This window comes from Papio anubis, chromosome 16 (assembly GCF_008728515.1).
Source record: "Papio anubis isolate 15944 chromosome 16, Panubis1.0, whole genome shotgun sequence".
Lineage (NCBI taxonomy): Eukaryota > Metazoa > Chordata > Mammalia > Primates > Cercopithecidae > Papio > Papio anubis.
In genome coordinates, this window is record NC_044991.1 from 27,038,276 (window position 1) to 27,057,348 (window position 19,073).

The window sequence follows — 19,073 nt, forward strand, 5'->3', positions numbered from 1 at the left end:
TTCATGACATTTTGTTTCTTACTCTGCCCTTAGTTCAGATGATAGTCTGGCCCCCGTGGAGGGCTGTGTGACCCTGGGCAGTTACCTAACCTCTCTGAGCCTCACGCTTCTCCTCTGCATCATGGGGATAGTGAAATGCCCCAGAAATGCCTGAAGAGTGATCAGGCATGTCTTCTGCCCCATGTCTTCAGTGTGGCTATCTTGCTGCATATGAGCTGCATGTACAAAGCCTGACCACTGGTATCCCCAGGACCTGCAGGCTCACCGCCACAAGTGAGTACCTGTCATGGCAGCACATGGCTCTGCAGAGTAGCTGCTGCTGGGCCATGTGGCAGAAGGCGAGCCATGGAGGGCAGGACACCTCCCAGGATGCCCAAGGGATGGTCCCACTTTACAAAATCCTGCTTCTAGACCTGAGACGAAATCCTGAAATGCCAGAGACTGCCTAATTCACTCAACTTGTTTCATAGAAGGGAAACCAAGGACCAGAGCCAAGGAATGATTCCCCTAAAGTGCCTTAAATCCTGAGCTACCACCTGCACACTTACACTCACACACTCATCGACACACAGCCACGCATAGTCACACATCCACCCACATCCACACACAGTCACACGATGTATCACATTCACACACATATACACCCACATACACAATCATACCATTTACACACATTCACACAGTAACACAGTTAACTCATGTACACACACATATACACCCACACAATGACACAATTCACTCACGTTCAATAAAGTCACACAACTCACACTGACACACATACACACCAACCCCCTCCCAAACAATTCACACACACACACACGTACACCCTCTCACACACCCAGGACACACAATTCACACCAACAAAATCACACAAGTCACTCATTCACACACATACACCCACATACACAAATTCACACTGCTCACTCACATTTACACACCATTCAAATTCACACACATATACACCAACGTACACACAGTTCACTCCCATCACACGCATATACACCCACACATAAACACACACAATTCACTCAATTCACACAATTCACTCACATTCACACACACACAGTCACTGACATTCACACACATACACACGCACCACACACAGACAATTCAGTCACATGGCTCAAAGTCAGTCTTCACCTTGCTCCGGTTCCCTTCCCAGTGTCGCCTCAGCCTTTGGCCCTCAGCGTCCCCTTCCCATGCCTGGACTGCTGGAGAGCACTGAACACACCCCATCTTCATGCCTCCAGTGCTAGCCCAAGCACTTCCCTCTGCCAAGAGCACTAAGTGGAACTCAAGGTCACTTCTCAAGACCCTTCCCTGCCCCTCCTCCTGCCAGGTGACCTGGGGATCCTGCTGGCCCCGTCTAACAGTGAAGCACACCATGGTTAGTTCAGCTGACGTCAGTCTCCCAGACTTACTGCCACCTACACAGCACTGGGACTGACTGACTTTATTCTTTATTTCGTGTTTTTTATTGGAGTGTCTGTTGAAAGTAAAGCCATCCAATTAGGAACAATCCAAAGGCAGCCAGCAGGGATCAAGAAGGCACGGGCTGTGGCCGCAATCCCCAATGTCTGATGGGGAGAGGGATTGGTAATGGAAAAGGCCCAGGAAAGCAGGCCAGAGTGTCCCCCAAAGTATGAGAAATCGCTCAAGAGAGAGACATTCGGAATGGGACCTAAGACAGAAGCCACCACTAGGCACCCTTAAGGCAGGGCAGTTGCAATGGTTGCTGCTTGGAATACTTCTGGCTAGGAGTGGCACATGGTGGGCACAGGGCAGGCATGGGAAGTGGGGGCACCAAGGCCACAAGACGTGTGGGCAAGTAGCCCAGTTGTGTGTGTGGAATAGCGTGTTTATTGGTCAGCAGTGACATCTACTGTCACACTTGAGAACTGCATCCACAGCCAGATGGCCTCCCGTGAAGACCTCAGGGCAAACTGGGGAACCCTGCCCTTCTTGGAAGGTGATGCTAGGGGGATGAGCAACACCTTTCTTAGAGGTTTGAATTCCTCAGGGCCCCTCCAGCATCTTGGTCTTCCCAATTCCAATGTCCTCTCTTGATCCCCCAGCCCTAGGGGTAGCAGCTTCTTACAGTGTTTACCTCCGTGTTAATCTGGATTCTCTGTCTTCGGAGTTCTCTAATGCCTGGTTACCAATTCTTTATATTAAGTTCTCTCTGTTAAAATGATTGTGATGAGGTCCATCCCATGGATATACATGGAGGTCTGTGTGACAATGTACAATCCTACTATTTGCTGTTATTACAAAACTGTCCTAGAAGATATGAATGCTTGTTAAAAGAAATCTTTTAAGCTTCCTAGACTTCAAAGACCATTGCTATTCCCTGTGAAACATCCCCTACATCCTTTAATAGTTGACAATTCGAATTGGTTACTTACTTAATATTTTGTTGCCCTGGTGATACAATTATGTTGACTTGCTATTGTGAAGTTACTTTGGTTAACCATGATGAGGGTTACTAGCACCGACTTTTACTCCATATGCATAATACAACAACGTAGTAAAACCAGTAACTCTTGGTTCCCTATTCAAAGTGTTTGGGATCTTTATTATATTTAAAACACTGATGACATTTACCAATTTTTGAGTGTTCTTCACGTTACTGATTTGTAGGAGTTTTTTATGTATTGCAGATTTAGTCTCTTACTGGTTATGTATGCTGTACCTAAGGAGAAGCAGCACTGCCAAGGACACAGTCTTGCCTGTGCAGAGCTTCACATGAAGCTGGAGACAAGGGACTGGGGCAAGATGGAAAGATAAACAGGGGCAAGTAAGTAACAGAATGAATCCTCATGGCGAATCTCCTGGGCCCCATCCCAGACCCTTCAGGGGATTCTGGCAATTCGAAGTAGCATAGTCGGATAGACCTCTGGTGGGGGTGTTGGGAGGGTTTTCTTGGCCGCCTGTTCCAGGATGCTCAAGATAAGGCTGTGGGCCTCCTGGCACAGCTCAGCACCCAGGAAAGCCTCCACTCGTTCACGCCATGCTGCCAGTCGTGGCCGCCCCTTGAATAGTTCGTAGCCGACAGCCACCGGCTGCAGGAACAAAGATGAAAAGGTTGTGGGGATACAACTTTCCCAGTTGTCACTGCCAACCCGAATGCTGGAACCATAGGCAAATGTATCAGAGACATGGTCCATTCCCCAGCCCCAATGAATGGACCATGGAGGCCCAGGCAGTATGTTCAGCCTTAGAGGCCAAGAGCAGCCAGGGTGAGACCCCACACCCAGGCAGGAGGCAGAAGCTCAGGGTTCTGGCCCCAGATCATCCAGAGACTTGCTCTATGACTCCGGGCAAAGCCCTGGCTTTCTCCAGGCCTCAGTGTTTCTGTCTGCCTCATGGGTGTGGCACGAAGAGGGACACTGCCCACAGGCTGAGCTCACACCTGCATCAGCTCCTCCAGTGCCATGAGATCAGCCAGCGTCACCTGCTGGCCAGCAAGGAAGAGCCTGTCCCCCAGGAACTTGTTCTCCAGCCATTGCAGGGCCTGGTCTATGGCAGTCCTGTTGCGTTCCACCTTCTCTTCAGGCACCTGGACCCCAATGAGTGGCCCCAACACCTGATGGGGGCAGAGAGTGGGTCAGTGGATGGCCCCTGCCTACTCCCAACTACTCTCTGAATGCCAACCACTCTCCAGATGGCTCTCCTCACCTGGACCCACATGGGTACACCAAAGGTGCCGCGGATGCAGTCGGCATGCCAACCCAGGTACTCATGAACACGGGCACGAGCCTGCAGGTCAGATGGATACCAGTGGTCTGCCGTCTGGTACTTACAGCTCAGGTAAATCAGGATGGCTGAGCTGGGAATGAATGGGCAGTGGCTGTAAGGACACTGGCACCAGGCCTTTACCCCCAGCTGCTCCCATCCGCCAGTGGGGCCTGGGGGTTTCTCTGCATTTGAAGGACTGCCCTCCAGCCTCACCCTCCATCTCCAGCTCCCCAACACCAACCCCTCCTCCCCCGAGTCTCCTCCTGTCTTTGTTTTCTTAGGCACCGACTCTTGGCTGGACCTTCTGCTTTGCACTTTGAGAACCTCATCTCTGTGATATCCCAGCAGCTGCCCTATGAGGTAGACTCCCGTTAGCCCTTTAGCCAAAAGAAAACTCAAGGTCAGAATGGTCAAGTGACTTGTCTGAGGCAGTGCAGCTCAGAAAAGGCTCCCTGGACCACTGGAACCCAGCATGGGGCCAGCACACAGTGGATGCTCCGTGGAGTCACTTGCGTGCCCATGCGCATGGATCAGGGATCACGAGGGGAGGCAGGTCTTCGTTCGGCCCTCCTCTGACAGGTCCCGCAGCCATCACTTCTGCAGCCACCTGACCTCTTGTCCTCTTCCTGCCCAGCAGCTGGACCTCACCACGAGCTGTGCCCTCAGGCCATGGCACTGGCCTCTAGGCCTGGCCTGGGCAGATTGGGGTAATCTTCCACAAGTCACTAGAGGCTCTTTTCAGCTTGCATTTGTTGAACCCACTCTGTGCAACACTGGAAAAAAGTTCCCTTGTCTTCTCTTCCAATATCCTTCAGTCTGGGAGCAGAGAGGCCCTGGGGCTCAGATGACACCAAAGATGAGAGGTGCGGGGACATGCTCTGTCAGCCCCAGCTCAACCCAGGCACACCCCAAGCTGTACCTTCTCCCCAGATCCCTCTCCTTTCCTCTCGCTGCCCCATGGGGTATGGGAGGGCCCACAGTGGGGACAGCCAGGGTCACATGTGCTCCGGATGTGGGAGGGGAGAGGGAAGGAGGGCACCTTTCAGTCAAGATGAAATCACCATCCTTGAGCACAGGCACTTTCTGCAGGCTGTTGATCTGGAAGAACTCCTTGCTTCTGTGCTGCCCTGAAGAGTCAGACAAGGTCTTCAGAGTAAAAAAGCTGCACCTCTCCACCCTCCCTCTCCCTCCCCAAGCAGAGCTCCACACCCCTGAGAAACAGCAAGGTCTGGTTCCAGAGGGCTGGATCAACCCCATTCCCTGGGTGGGCCTCCCTGCCCTGCCACATTCTGGGGCAGCTGGGGGGCTTTGGTGGGTGGGGCCAGGTGCAGCAGGTGGATGTAGAGAAGTTTTCTAGCCAGGACTCTGGTGGGCTAGGGGAAGGGAGGCAAACTGGGGTGGCTCATCTCTTCCCATCTCTTAATTCTTACAACAGCACGTCCTTCCCAACGTTTTCCGGGTTTTGTGAATTTAAATGCGTGCATTCCACGCAATTCTGAAAACTCCATTAAGTATTTTCTTTCCACCCCTACAGAACAAAGTAACATTATCCTCCTTTTCAGAAAGCAAGCTAAGGTTCAGGGAAGGCTGTGATCCCTCCAAGGTCACTCAATCGACAGCATTCTCTGGTGGTAGACGCTGCAGGAGGTGGTGAGGGGGCTGTGCGGGCGGCGAGACGCTCAGGGCGGAACAGGGCAAGGGGCCTGGGGGTGCACTGGAATTGTGGACACGCGGGGAAACGGGTTGGGCCCACCTTTGATAATATCCACAGTGCGCAGCTCGAAGGGGATGCCATTCTTCTTGGCGAAGATGTAGACGGCGCGGCTGGGCTGGGACAGCAGGTCCAGGTACAGTTCTAGGCCCATGGCGGGGGCTGCAAGGACAGCGGGGATGGCAGTGAACGCGCTGATGGCGGTGTGGGCAGCGGCTGTGGCAGGCTCAGGGCGGCCGCGGGAACCTGGGGCAGCACCCAATTGGAGCGCAGCACCCGCGGACCCGCCTCGCCCCTTCGGTTTCTGTCCAATCCTGGCCAGCCTTGTTGGAGACCAAGACTCCACCACTAGGTCCGTGTGCCGCTACCGGGAGGGCGGTCGCTATGAATGCACAGCTGGGAGGGTGGAGTTGGAGCTGGGGGCCGTCGACTGGCAGGGAGGACGGCGGATGCAGGGGGCCGACTGTAAGGGGAAGAGGAACGAGCAGGACAAGGAGAAGCAGGTCTGCTTTTCGGGATCCCGGTGCCAGGGACCCTGCCTGGTTCCAGGCGTCATCCCGACCCAGAAACGACTGGGCCCCGCCATCCTGGAAAGGCCCCAGCGCACGGACATCTGATGGTTCTGTCAGAGCTTTGTTTCTCGGCGCTGCAAGGCGGCGGAAGGGAGAGGGCGAATGGGATCTTCTAAAAGGGATCTTAGAGTTTCACCCAGCGGCATGTGACACTTGCAGGTGTCCCAGACTGGTGGGAACCTTGACTGGAAGGCTGGGGTTAAGGATGAACTTTCTACCATCCCCTGCAGAGCAGCTGCTGCCAGACAGCAGGAGCTCCCGCTTCCTGCACAGGATGGGGCTGGGAGCCCGCAGCCACAGGGGGCAGGAATGACTGCGCAGGAACCTCCTTTCTTCTCCCTGAATCCCAGCCCTGGCATCTCACTACGGGGCACAGTGATGGTCCAGGGCTGGGCCCGGGACTCTAGCTGAATCTTTCAGAGTATCCCATCCCTCTGGCCAGTGGCCCAAGCGAGTGAACCAGAACGCTTCCTTGGGGGTTTTGAAATTGGAACTGGAGAGAGGAGCTCCCTATGGGGAGGTAAATGGGAGCTGGGGCCACCTGTAGTGACATTTCCTGAGTTCATGGAGTAGGCGAGTCTCAGAGAGAAAAACTGACTCAGAGAAAGGGAGTGATAGCCGGGAGGGGTGGCCCACACCTGCAATCCCAGCTACTCTCGTGGGATCTGTTTGTCTGATGTCTCGGTATGAAAGGACTTTCTAAGCCTCAGAACAGTGGAAGAACTGAACAAAGGAAAAAACTAATACATATACAAGGAGATTTTGTGGAAGAAAAAAAATGGATCAAACTTAAGCAAAAAACTGGGAAGGATCTTGGTAAAAGATATGTCAGAAGGAAGTAATAGTCTTTTTTTTTTTTTTTTTTTTTTTTTTTTGAGACGGAGTCTCGCTCAGTCGCCCAGGCTGGAGTGCAGTGGCCAGATCTCAGCTCACTGCAAGCTCCGCCTCCCGGGTTCCCGCCATTCTCCTGCCTCAGCCTCCCGAGTAGCTGGGACCACAGGCGCCGCCACCTCGCCCGGCTAATTTTTTTGTGTTTTTAGTAGAGACGGGGTTTCGCCGTGTTAGCCAGGATGGTCTTGATCTCCTGACCTTGTGATCCGCCCGTCTCGGCCTCCCAAAGTGCTGGGATTACAGGCTTGAGCCACCGCGCCCGGCCAATATTCTTTAAGATATTATTAGAAATTCATCGGACAGGCGGGGTGTGGTGGTTCACGCCCATAATCCCTGTACTTTGGGAGGCAGAGGTGGGTGGATCACTTGAGGTCAGGAGTTTGAGACCAGCCTGGGCAACATGGTGGAACCCCGTCTCTACTAAAAATACAAAAATTAGCCGGGTGTGGTGGCACACTCGGGAGGCTGAGGCAGGAGAATCACCTGAACCTTGGAGACATAGGTTGCAGTGAGCTGAGATCATACCACTCCACTCCAGCCAGGCCACTGAGTGAGACTGTCTCAAAACAAACAAATGAACAAACAAAAAGAAGAGAAACTCATCAGACAAAGAGAGGGAAAAAATGAGCAAAGGAAATCAGCAGAGGTTTCATTGAAGGACAGAGAGAAATGGTCAATACATGGATGAAAACATGTTTAACTTCAGTAATAATCAAGTAAGCACATACCAACACAACATGCACACTGTTTTTATCAAATGTGTACATGTTTTGGAAATGAGTACTCCCAATTAATATGTACAGAGCACTTCGCAGTGCCCAGCACAGGGGTGGCACCCTGTGTGTGAGAATGAAATAGGTAGACTCGTGCCCTGCTGAAAGGAAGGGACTGCCTCTCTGGAGGATCCCTTGGGTAATAAGGAGGTTTTCACACCTTAACTGTGTCTGTCTTGGGGCCTGGGAGCAGAGCCCCCTCCAGCTGGTGGGGAAGGGAGCATGGTGTGTTTGAGGACAGAATGGAGAGAAGTTGAGTAGAGTAAGTGTAGACTCTTCCTACCCGAAGTGTGGTCCATGGACCAGGAGTATCAGCATCACCAGGGAGCTTGTTGGAAATACGGAGGCTCAGGCTCCACTCTGACTTTACTGATTGGGAGCATAAACTTTAACCAGATTCCAGGGGGGATTCATATACACATTCCCATTTGATAAGTGGGGGGTAGTAGGAGGTGAGAAGTGGGGAGGGGATGGCTACTGCACTGGAGAAGGCTGACTTTGTGTTGAGGCCATTTTCATGAGGGCAGTGGGGAGCCATGGAAGGCTTTATGCAAGGGAGGGTATGGGCAGATTGAGATTACAGAAGGATACCACCAGTTGCCTTGTGTGATGACCCAGGGAGAAGGGGAGGCTGTCCCTGTTTGAGTAGGAGATGAGGGCTACTAGTGGCCATTAGTGGAAAGAAGTGAGCAGAAATCCAAAGGACTGGTGATGATAGGATGAGGGTGGGAACCAGGATGGGCTTTGGGCAGACCCAGAACCCTCTGTCTCCCTGTTGGCCCACCAGATAATAATCCCTGTGTTCCTGGGCGAGTCAGTGCCACCTGAGGTGTTGGCAGCCACTTTGGCTGAGCTGGATGGGTGCCTGCAGCTGCTTGAGGACAAGTTCCTGTGGGACCAGGCCTTCCTTACTGGGTCCCATATCTCTGTGGCTGACTTGGTGGCAATCATGGAGCTGATGCATGTGAGTGCCATGGGGTAGGGTGCCCGCTGGGCAGTGGGGTATCCGGGAAGGGAACTGACATCCCAGCTCAGGTTGTCTTTTCTGGATGTGGGACCCTGTGTGAGTCACTTTTCCTTCTGAGCCTCAGTATCCTCATCTATAAAATGGGGCTTTACAAACCCTCACCGCAGATATATTAAGAGGCTTCCAAGTGTCCCTAGGGAGGGGGACACCCCAGCCCATCACACACATGGTGGAGGAGGGAAAATCCAATCAGAGAACCCCTAAAGCAGGTCATGCTGCCTTACGCCTGGCTATGCCCAGCCCCTCCGCTGACTCTGTCTTCCCCTAGCCCATCAGCGCTGGCTGCTGAATCTTTGAAAGCAGACCCACAATGGCAGCATGGCGCCCAATGTGTGGAGACTGCCGTGGGGGAGGACCTCTTCCAGGAAGCCCTCGCAGCTGTCCTGAAGGCCAAAGACCTGCCTCCAGTAGAACCTGCTGTTAAAGAGAATCTGAAGCCCTTAATGCAGCTTTTCTTACTGTGAGTGCGTGTCCCGGACTTGCTGAGCCACTGAGGGGATGCTGTGTTAGTAGAATAAAGACATGGAGCTGTCTGTCTCCTTCGTTGTAAAGAAGACATAACTGCACAGGCTCTGGTCCACAGTTCCTCCAGGTATCATGCCTGCATTCCTTTTGTCTCCTACCCCATTCCTTTCTAGCTTCCATGTGACCTCTGAAAAGAGCTTTGGCAAACACTTATTTGACCCTGTCCTTCTGTGTGGAACTTTCTATGGTTCTTCACTGCCCAGAGGCTCAAGTACAAGTCATTGAACTTTGCATTCAAGGCCTTGGTCCCACTCCTCCAGGTGGCTCCTTCTGCCTGCACATTTTTATACCCCTCTCTGGGCTCCCACCTTGGCTTCTGCTCATGCTGTTCCCTCATCTTCTTTGCCTGGTGCCCTTCCTGGTCTTTTGGCATTTGGCACCCTGTCTCTTCTCCAAGGAGACTTCCCTGACCTCCCCAACCCCAGTCCAGGTCAGATGACCTCTCTGGGCACCTCAGCCCTAGGGTTTCCTTGCGGGGGATACCCCTGGACTGAGCATGTATCATAGATGAGGGGTGACCTGGTGAAAAGATGTCTGAATCAGGATCAGCCTTGGTCTCCTAGGTCTCTCTCCTCACTGTAGGGCAATGTGTCCCACAAGTGGGGTGCAGGGCTGGTTCGTGGACCTCCTTGCAGGAAGGGAAGTCCCTGGCGATTTCCTGGCCCTCTCCCATGCCTCCTTATCACCTTGACCACAGTCTTCTCTACACCCCACTCCCTGACCACTGGCTTGTCCATGCCCCACACCTGGTCCCAGACTTGCCACCTGTCCCTGCCCTCTCCCCCTTAGGACTGTCATATTTACCTGTCGTGTGTCTAAGACCTTCTGATATCTGAGTCATCTAATAAACAACTGCTAATAGGACAAGATCATGACAGACAGAGACTCTGTCGGCCTTTCAGTGGAGGCTCCTTTGAGTATGCACACTTATAGAGAATTTTATACATGTAGCTGAAATTGTACATATAAACCTACACATTTTTTCTTTCTTTTTTGCGGGGGAGGGGGGAGCCTGGGTCTCACTCTGTCATCGAGGGTGGAGTGCAGTGGCAGTCATAGCTCACTGCAGCCTAGATCTCCTGGGCTCACTCAGCCACCCAAGTAGCTAGGGCTGCAGGCACACACCACAGCACCCAGATTTTTTTTTGTAGAAAATAAATAAGAGAATCTTGCTATGTTGCCTAGCCTGATCTTGAACTCCTGGGCTCAGGCAATCCTCCCTTCTTAGCCTCCCAAAGTGCGGTGATTACAGGTGTGAGCCACCTTGCTTGGCCACAACTTCAATCATATTTGAAATGTACAATCCAAGTGATTTTACCACACTGATCACAGACTCCTGTTTAAGCCACACCAACAGAGTTCCATGTTTTTTTTTTTTTTTTTTTTTTTTTTTTGAGATGGAGTGTTGCTGTTGCCCAGGCTGGAGTGCAACGGCGTGATCTCGGCTCACTGCAACCTCTGCCTCCCCGGTTCAAGCAATTCTCCTGCCTCAGCCTCCCGAGTAGTTGGGATTACAGCGTCTGCCACCATGCCTGGCTACTTTTTGTATCTTTAGTAGAGACGGGGTTTCGCCATGTGGGCCAGGCTGGTGTCGAACTCCTGACCTCAGGTGATCTGCCCGCCTCGACCTCACAAAGTGCTGGGATTACAGGCGTGAGCTACCGCACCCGGCCTTTCCATGTTTTAAATAACATATTTTGCCACCCCTGGTGGACAGTGGCTCACCACCGGCACAAGAGGCTACACAGGCAGATGTCAATGGGGACCAGGTGGGGACAGGGAATGTCGTGAGCCCAAGGGCCCTGGCCAGCCCTACCCGCGCCTGCACGTGTAACCACATCTCCTGACTGCCCAAGAGAAGCGCAGATTTTCATACTTTAACATGAAATTGCCTAACTTCGAAATGGTGGCAAATCATTCAAAAAAATTTTTTTTTTTTTTTTTTTTTTTTGCCACGGAGTCTCGCTCTGTCGCCCAGGCTGGAGTGCAGTGGCGCGATCTCGGCTCACTGCAAGCTCCGCCTCCCGGGTTCACCGCCATTCTCCTGCCTCAGCCTCCCAAGTAGCTGGGACTACAGGCGCCCGCCACCACGCCCGGCTACTTTTTTGTATTTTTAGTAGAGATGGGGTTTCACCGTGTTAGCCAAGATGGTCTCCATCTCCTGACCTCATGATCCGCCCACCTCGACCTCCCAAAGTGCTGGGATTACAGGCGTGAGCCACCGCGCCCGGCCTCAAAAAATTTTTAAGCTCCCGTTGCATTGGTTATTAGGGTCGAGCCTGGGGAAAACCCCTATAGGTGTGTGTGTCTGTGTGTGTTGGGGGTGTTCAGACCTCAGTACTAGGAACCAGGCGACCACAGCGCGGAAAACTTGAGGGAAATCCACCTGGCGCCAGACAAGAGGGTTGCGGGAGAGACAGGGTAGGACCACTACAACGTTAAAGACTTGTAGTGGGTGGGGCTACACCTAGAGCGGGGGCGACGAGACTTCCGGAAATCAGAGCCGGCACAGGTGACTTCTGTTTGCAGAAGCGGGATGTACCCTAGGCAGCCAATCGGGGAGCGCTCTCTGTCCAGCCAATGAGAAGTCAGATTGCTGTGGCGCCTTGCCCCTCCTCCCTGGTCCCCGAGCCTTGGGTACCCCCAGCTATTTTTTCCCTGGAGCAGTTTTCCTTCCTCTGCCCGCCATGCCGTTCGTAGAGCTGGACACGAATTTGCCCGCCAACCGAGTGCCCGCGGGGCTGGAGAAACGACTCTGCGCCGCCGCTGCCTCCATCCTGGGCAAGCCTGCGGACGTGAGCGTGGGCCGGGCAGCACTGGGCGAGGGGAGGTTGGTGGGCCAGGGGACCGGCCCAGTCCCTGTTCCGCTTCCCCGACAGTGACCCCCGAATCTTTCCCCCGGGGACCACTCCCTCCTTTCTCCACACCAAGCTCCGACTTTCCGTGCTCCACGATCCCGCGGCTCCCCCTCCGCACGTCTTGCCCTTATTGTCCTCCCCAGTCATGACCGGGACATGACCCTCAGGTCCATTCCTGTCCCCGCGAACACTGGCGCGTTTCCGCTTTCGCGCGCTCGGGTCGGGTCCCCAGAGGTAGCCCGGCCGGCCTCAGCTTCGGGTAAAACTTTTCATGTCCCCCTCAGCGTGTGAACGTGACGGTGCGGCCAGGCCTGACCATGGCGCTGAGCGGGTCCACCGAGCCCTGCGCGCAGCTGTCCGTCTCCTCCATCGGGGTAGTTGGCACCGCCGAGGACAACCGCAGCCACAGCGCCCACTTCTTTGAGTTTCTCACCAAGGAGCTAGCCCTGGGCCAGGACCGGTACGTAGGGGTACTCGGGGATCCATTTGGGACTGCGGCAGACTGGAGCCAGTGATCCTGCCTCAAGGGGAAAAACCCATTTCTTGCCCTGCCCAGTAAGGACACATCAGGGTATGGGGCCCTGGGGCCCCCTGACCCCTCAGGTTCCTGGTAGGACCATCTTCAAAGTGTGAGCAGGATTGAATGAATTTCTGGCTCTGCTCCTCAGTGTGTAAGTCTGTGAAGCGGGAAGGCTCTCTTTCAGCACTCCCAGGGGCAGTGCAAGGGTCATGTGGGATTGTCTGTGTGCTGTACCTGCCTTGGCACCTGGCAGGGTACAGACGCCTTGGCTGAAGTGTGATTTTCTAGAACTTTTCCAGCCTGGTCAGAAGGAATTCTGGGTATGTTCTGAAGCTATCTCTTGGACCTTTGTCCCAACCAGGTTCCAGGTGAGGTTCAGGGGAGGCTCACAAAGTAGTGAAAGAGCATTGGCCTGGATGTTTAGACATCTGCTTTCTGGGTCCTGCATAGCTCGGGGACCCCAAACTTGGAAATGAACCATCTCCAGTTGGCAACCTCCTCTTCTGTGAAAACAAGGGAAATGACCTCCCTCCCCCACAAGAAGCCTCTACAACCCAAACCTGGCGTTCTGTGACCGAGTTAAAGTTTCTTGTTGGGTGAAAGATAATCCTGAGCCACATCCATGCCTATGAGGAAATAAGGGCATGAGAAGCTTGAAAGGACACTGTCCAGGCACGGTGGCTCATGCCTGTAATCCCAGCACTTTGGGAGACCAAGGCGGGAGGTTCACTTGACCCAGGAGTTGGAGACCAGTCTGGGTAACATAGTGAGATGCCATCCCCCCAAACAGTTTTAAAAATTAACCAGACATGGTGATGTGCACCTGTAGTCTCACTTAGTTGGCAAGCTACGGTGGGAGGATGGCTTCTGCCCAGGTGGTTGAGGCCGCAGTGAGCTGTGATTGTGCTATTGCACCCCAGCCTGGGTGGCAGTGAGACCGTGTCTCAGAAAAAAGGACCTTCTGAAATGGAGCCTTTGTTAGTCCATGAAGGCCAATGAGGAATGGCTGATCCTGCTGGGTCCTCCCTCAAGCTACAGAGGAATCATACAGTCAGCCCCCTGTATCACTGGGTTCTGCATCTGTTGATTCAAACAACAGATGAATTATCTGTTGTTTGATGGATTATCAGAGGAAAAAATTCATAATTGCATCTATACTGAAAATATGTGTAGACTTTTTTCCTTGTCATTATTCCCTAAACAATACAATTTACGTAGTATGTACATTATATTAGGTATTATAAGTAACCCAGAAATTTAAAGTGAGAGGATGTGTGTAGGTTATATGCAAATACTACACCATTTTGAACAAATGTAGATTTTGGTTTCCTCTGGGGATCCTAGAACAAATCTCCCATGGATACTGAGGGAAAACTGTTATTCTAACAAGTATTATACAAATGCTTACCATGTGCTAGGTACTCTACAGGTACTGTACACTCATGATCCCATTTGATCCTTACAATTCCTGTCCACTCTCCCTTTGCTCAGACAAGGCATGCTATCCCCATGAGGTATGCCAAGTTTATAAGAAGACAGGCTGTTCATACTTCTGCCCCCGGAAGCCAGGCTATCCCAAGCTCTGGTGCTCCTCACTGGAAACTTGCTGTTACCTCTGAGAGGAGCATGTTCACTTATGGCACAGACATTAGTGGTGGGGGTTGGCGGGGCTGGGGGTGGGGTGGTCACCCTGTGCTCAGCCTTTGAGAAAACAGGTGGCTGAGGTACTGTGCCCTTAGGGAGCCTGCAATTAGGAGGAGGCAGGGTGCCCCTCAGTCCACAAACTGATGGAGATGATAGAGTGTATGGCACAGATGCCGAAGCTACTTTATTGTGTATCTGTCCTAGTTGGGACATGCTGATGTGTAGCCACCATCCCACACCTGAGTGTCCCACTGCCCTCCTGGGGGTTGGGGAAAGATCATTACTGGGATGAGCAGGTTTGCAAAATGCCTGGTGGACTGAGGCAGGCTGTCCTGAGTACCCACAGTGGGAGTACCTGGCAGGGGTCTTGCAAGATGTGGTGTTAGCCAAGGAGCTGATGATATCTTTTTCTCTGTCTCCTGAAGGATACTTATCCGCTTTTTCCCCCTGGAGTCCTGGCAGATTGGCAAGATAGGGACGGTCGTGACATTTTTATGATTGGCACAGAGGGATCCGGGGCATCTGTGAGCTGGCTGCTTCTTCCAGAGAGATATCCCGGCAGAGTGAGGGCCTAGTGACAACCAGCTTTGGATTATCCCACATGCAACATTCCTGTGATCACATAATCCTCTTCTTCATCCTCATATGAAATAAATGAAGAGAGCTTCCTCGTTCAAACATGACTTCTTACCTTCTATTATCCCTCCTGGGCATCTTGGGCCACCATGGGTAGCAGGGCTGGGGGATAAGCCCATAGGGAACCTGGAGGGGGATGATTTCCATCTTCAGGGCTACTGTTCGGTATGTTTAAGACTGCTCAGATCTGGGGGTGGAAGCCTCAGCCTGGAGGCTCTGCTCTCCACACCCATCTGCAGGCCCGTGGGAAGGTGTGAGCAGCTGGTCCAGCTGGGGCCTTCCTGCAGACTGCTGACCTGAGGCTTCTGTACTCCTGAAGCCTACTCCCTCCACGCCTGGCTGGGCAGCCTGCCACGCCCCTCTCCCCGCCTCTGTAGAGCGGAGGCAGGGTTTGCCTGTGTCCCTTTGGGGGTTGGTCACTGGTTTTCCAAAAGCAGGGTCCCCAGTCTGCTTCTCCTCCATAGGGTTGCAAGCCTTGACTCCCTCCCTTTGGCAAGACTCCAACCCTCCTCCCAGCCGCCCCATTGCCCCTTCCTGGCAGTAGCACCAGCTTTCACAACCTTTCCAGCCCAGGGGCCCCCAGGCCGGGAGGATGCCTGGGGGGACACATGGCAGGCCTATAAGGTTTCCTGTGTCTTCTCTCCTGTCGCAACGGTGCCACCTGCACACTTAACTGTTGGACACACAACCACACATTCACACATCCACCCACATCTAGTCACGATTCATCACAGTCACATACACCCACATATACAATCGTACAATTTACATACATATACACCCAATCACACAATTCACATCCAACAAAGTCACACAACTCAAATTCACATACAGACCAAACCCCCACACACGTACACCCACATACACAATCAACCATTCACTGACATTCAGTCATCACACAGTTCACTCACATACACCCCCTCACACACATGCACACAATTCAACAAAATCACACAATTCACTCATTCACACACATACCCACAAATTCACACTCACATTTACACACAATTCACTAAAATTCACATATATATACACCCATGTACACAGTTCACTCGCATCACACACATATACACCCACACATAAAGTCACACAATTCACTCACGTTCAGTCGCCGACATTCACACACATACACGTACCACACACAGGCAATTCAGTCACATGGCCAAAAGCCAGTCTTCACCTTGCTACAGTTCCCTTCCCAGTGTCGCCTCAACCTCTGCAACAGCGTCCCCTTCCCATGCCTGGACGGCTGGAGAGCCCTGAACACACCCCATCTTCATGCCTCCAGCGCTAGCCCAAGCACTTCCCTCTGCCAAGAGCACTAAGTGGAACTCAAGGTCACTTCTCAGGACCCTTCCCTGCCCCTCCTCCTGCCAGGTGACCTGAGGATCCTGCTGGCCCTGCTTAACAATGATGCACAGCATGGTTAGTTCAGCTGATGTCGCTCTCCCGGACTTACTGCTGCCTACACAGCACTGGAACTGACTGTTTAACTTTACTGTTTATTTCATGTATTTTATTGGAGTGTCTCTTGAAAGCAAAACCATGCAATTAGAAACAATCCAAAGGCAGCCAGCATGGAGGGAGTGCAGAGTGCAGTGCTACAAACTCAATTTACTGCAGCCTCAACCTCCTGGGCCTAAACAATCCTGCCTCAGCTTCCCATATAGTTTGGATCACAGGCTCATGCCACCATGCTGGGCTAATTTTATGACTTTGTAGAGATGGGGTTGCACTTTGTTTCCCAGAGTGGTCTTGAATTCCTGGGCTCAAGTGATCCTCCCACCTCAGCCCATTTTGCAAAGCTGCTCATCCCGGTAATGATCTTCCCTCAACTCCCACCAGGGCAGTGGGACACTCGGGTGTCGGATGGTGGCTGCACATCAGCATGACCCACCTAGGACAGACACTCAACATCAACACAGTAGCCTCAGTGTGTGTGCTGTACACTCCCTCATCTCTATCAGTTTGTGGGCTGAAGGGCAACCTGCCACCTCCTAATTGCAGGCTCCCTAAGGGCATAGTGCCTCAGCCACCTGTTTTCTCAAAGGCTGGGCACAGGGTGACCCCACCACCACTGTCTGTACCATAAGTGAACTTTACGCCTGTTCTATAAAGATGTTATGCCCCAAAAATGAAGTGGAGGGCCATACCCTGAGGGAGGGAATGGATCTCCAGGGTTGGAATAGTGACACCTTTTGTCCTCACTTACATGAATAGGAAGGATACAACTGCTGAGACTCCCCATATCCTAGCTTCAGGAATAGCTTTTGTTAGGCCTGTTAATCTGAGGGACCCTAAAATTCCAGATAGTCCCCCCACAACAGGGATTTGGGCAAAAATTATGTCTTTTTGATTGGTGAGCCCTGGTGCCTAAAAAAGGTAACAGAGTCCTGGAGTTCACACTAGAAGTCATTCTTATAGGAGAAACTAGAAAAGCACCAGAGACAGGGAGCGGTTTTTAGAAGCAGGACCAACCTCAGAGAAGAGAGGCGAGAAGAGGTTTGTCTGGCAGCCATTAGGACCCAGGGGGGCAAGGATTAGGGTAGATAGAATACATGGGCGAGTCTCGCTTGGGTGGGGCCTTTGAGAGTTCCACTCATGGCCACAGGCTCAACCAACTTGTCGGGATCCCAGAGCCGCGTGGCTTTCCTCTCAGTCGGCCCTGGGCTCAGCCCAGTAGTACAGGAAAAGCGGAAGCTGCTTCTAGGCAAACCAACCCTTCCAACTCCGAAGACTCAGGGGTTGTTAGAGAGCCCTTTCCCAGAAAGCCTGACACTAGTATCTTGAGTCCGGTGGCTGCGCTAGTTGCTTTTAACTGGCCGACAGACGCCCAGTATTTAGCCCCCAGATTCTAAGGAAAAATAGGACAGAATAGCAAGCAAAAGGGGTCCGTTGGTTCTCACCACTTGGCGATAGTTGATGTCCCACTGCTCGGCAATAGCTGATAGTCCCTTTGTGGTCGCCAAAATGTGTCCGGAATGGGTGGGTTCTTGGTCTCACTGACTTCAAGAATGAAGCCCCAAACCGTCGTCATGAGTGTTACAGTTTTTAAAGACGGTAATGTCCAGAGTTTGTTCCTTCAGACGTTCAGATGTGTCTGGAGCTTCTTCCTTCTGGTGGGTTGGTAGTCTCCCCGTCAGGAGTGAAGCTGTAGGCCTATCACGGTGAGTGTTACAGCTCTAAAAGGCAGCACGTCTGGAGTTGTTGGTTCTTCCTAGGAGGCTTGTGGTCTCGCTGGCGTCAGGAGTGAAGCTGCAGACCTTCGCGGTGAGTGTTACACCTCATAATAACGGCAGCGTGGACCCAAAGAGTGATCAGCAACAATATTTATAACAAAAAACACAGCTTCCACAGTCTAGAAGCGAACCCAAACAAGTTGCAGCTGACTGGCTTGGGCAGCCTGCTTTTATTCCCTTATCTGGCCCCACCCACATCCTGCTGATTGGTCCATTTTACAGAGAGCTGATTGGTCCATTTTGACAGAGTGCTGATTGGTGCGTTTACAATCCTTGAGCTAGTCAGAGAGTCACAGAGTGCTAGTCCTCCAAGTCTCCACTAGGTTAGCTAGATACAGAGTACCAATTGGTGTATTCACAAACCCTGAGCTAGACACAGAGTGCTGATTGGTGTATTTACAAACCCTGAGTTAGACAGAGTGCTGTTGGTGTATTCACAAACCCTGAGCTAGACAGAGTGCTGATTGGTGTATTCACAAACTCTGAGCTAGACAGAGTGCTGATTGGTGTATTTACAAACCCTGAGCTAGACACAGAGTGCTGATTGGTGTATTTACAATCCTCTGGCTAGATATAAAGTTCCCCAAGTCCCCATCCAGTTCAGGAGCCCAGCTGGCTTCACCCAGTGGATCCTGCACCAGGGCTCATGTGGAGCCGCCAGCCAGTCCCGAGCGGCGCCTGCATTCCTCAGCCCTTGGGCTGGCCATGGGACCGGCACCACGGAGGAGGGGACGGCGCCCCTCCGGGAAGCTCAGGCAGCGCGGGAGCTTACCGCAGGTGGGGACCTCAGACATGGCGGGCTGCAGGTCCCCAGCCCTGCCCTGCCCGGAAGCAGGTAAGGCCCCCGCGAGAATTTGAGTGCGGCGCCGGCGGGCCGGCACTGCTGGGGGACCCGGTGCAACCTCCGCAGCTGCTGGCCCCGGTGCTAAGCCCCTCACT

At 52.7% G+C, this 19,073-nt stretch overlaps 2 protein-coding genes and 1 pseudogene across 2 annotated transcripts; 2 read left to right on the forward strand and 1 right to left on the reverse strand.

Annotated features, from left to right (window-relative positions):
* Nucleotides 1–2,541: 2,541 nt before the first annotated feature.
* Nucleotides 2,542–5,746, reverse strand: LOC101015487 (glutathione S-transferase theta-2B). Its single transcript, XM_003919086.4, has 5 exons — nucleotides 5,492–5,746; nucleotides 4,778–4,865; nucleotides 3,679–3,829; nucleotides 3,413–3,586; nucleotides 2,542–3,062 (listed from the first exon to the last, which is right to left on the reverse strand). Exons 1-5 carry the CDS (start codon nucleotides 5,601–5,603, stop codon nucleotides 2,853–2,855), a joined length of 735 nt encoding a protein of 244 aa, XP_003919135.1. The 5' UTR covers nucleotides 5,604–5,746; the 3' UTR covers nucleotides 2,542–2,852.
* LOC101017751 lies at nucleotides 5,581–10,101 on the forward strand (annotated as a pseudogene).
* Nucleotides 10,102–11,763: 1,662 nt separating this feature from the next.
* LOC101016817 (D-dopachrome decarboxylase) lies at nucleotides 11,764–14,937 on the forward strand. Its single transcript, XM_003919090.3, has 3 exons — nucleotides 11,764–12,032; nucleotides 12,380–12,555; nucleotides 14,685–14,937. The coding sequence occupies exons 1-3, from the start codon at nucleotides 11,925–11,927 to the stop codon at nucleotides 14,755–14,757; spliced, it is 357 nt and encodes a 118-aa protein (XP_003919139.2). The 5' UTR covers nucleotides 11,764–11,924; the 3' UTR covers nucleotides 14,758–14,937.
* Nucleotides 14,938–19,073: the final 4,136 nt, after the last annotated feature.

Bases quoted from the DNA above. Each gene is read 5' to 3' on its own strand.
- LOC101016817 (XM_003919090.3), top strand. From the start codon at position 11,925: ATGCCGTTCGTAGAGCTGGACACGAATTTGCCCGCCAACCGAGTGCCC. The intron at 12,033-12,379 runs GTGAGCGTGGGC...TGTCCCCCTCAG, and splicing joins TCCTGGGCAAGCCTGCGGAC to CGTGTGAACGTGACGGTGCG. The intron at 12,556-14,684 runs GTACGTAGGGGT...TGTCTCCTGAAG, and splicing joins CTAGCCCTGGGCCAGGACCG to GATACTTATCCGCTTTTTCC.
- LOC101015487 (XM_003919086.4), bottom strand. From the start codon at position 5,603: ATGGGCCTAGAACTGTACCTGGACCTGCTGTCCCAGCCCAGCCGCGCC. The intron at 4,866-5,491 runs GTGGGCCCAACC...CTGACTCTTCAG, and splicing joins CACTGTGGATATTATCAAAG to GGCAGCACAGAAGCAAGGAG. The intron at 3,063-3,412 runs GTGTGAGCTCAG...TTGTTCCTGCAG, and splicing joins CACTGGAGGAGCTGATGCAG to CCGGTGGCTGTCGGCTACGA.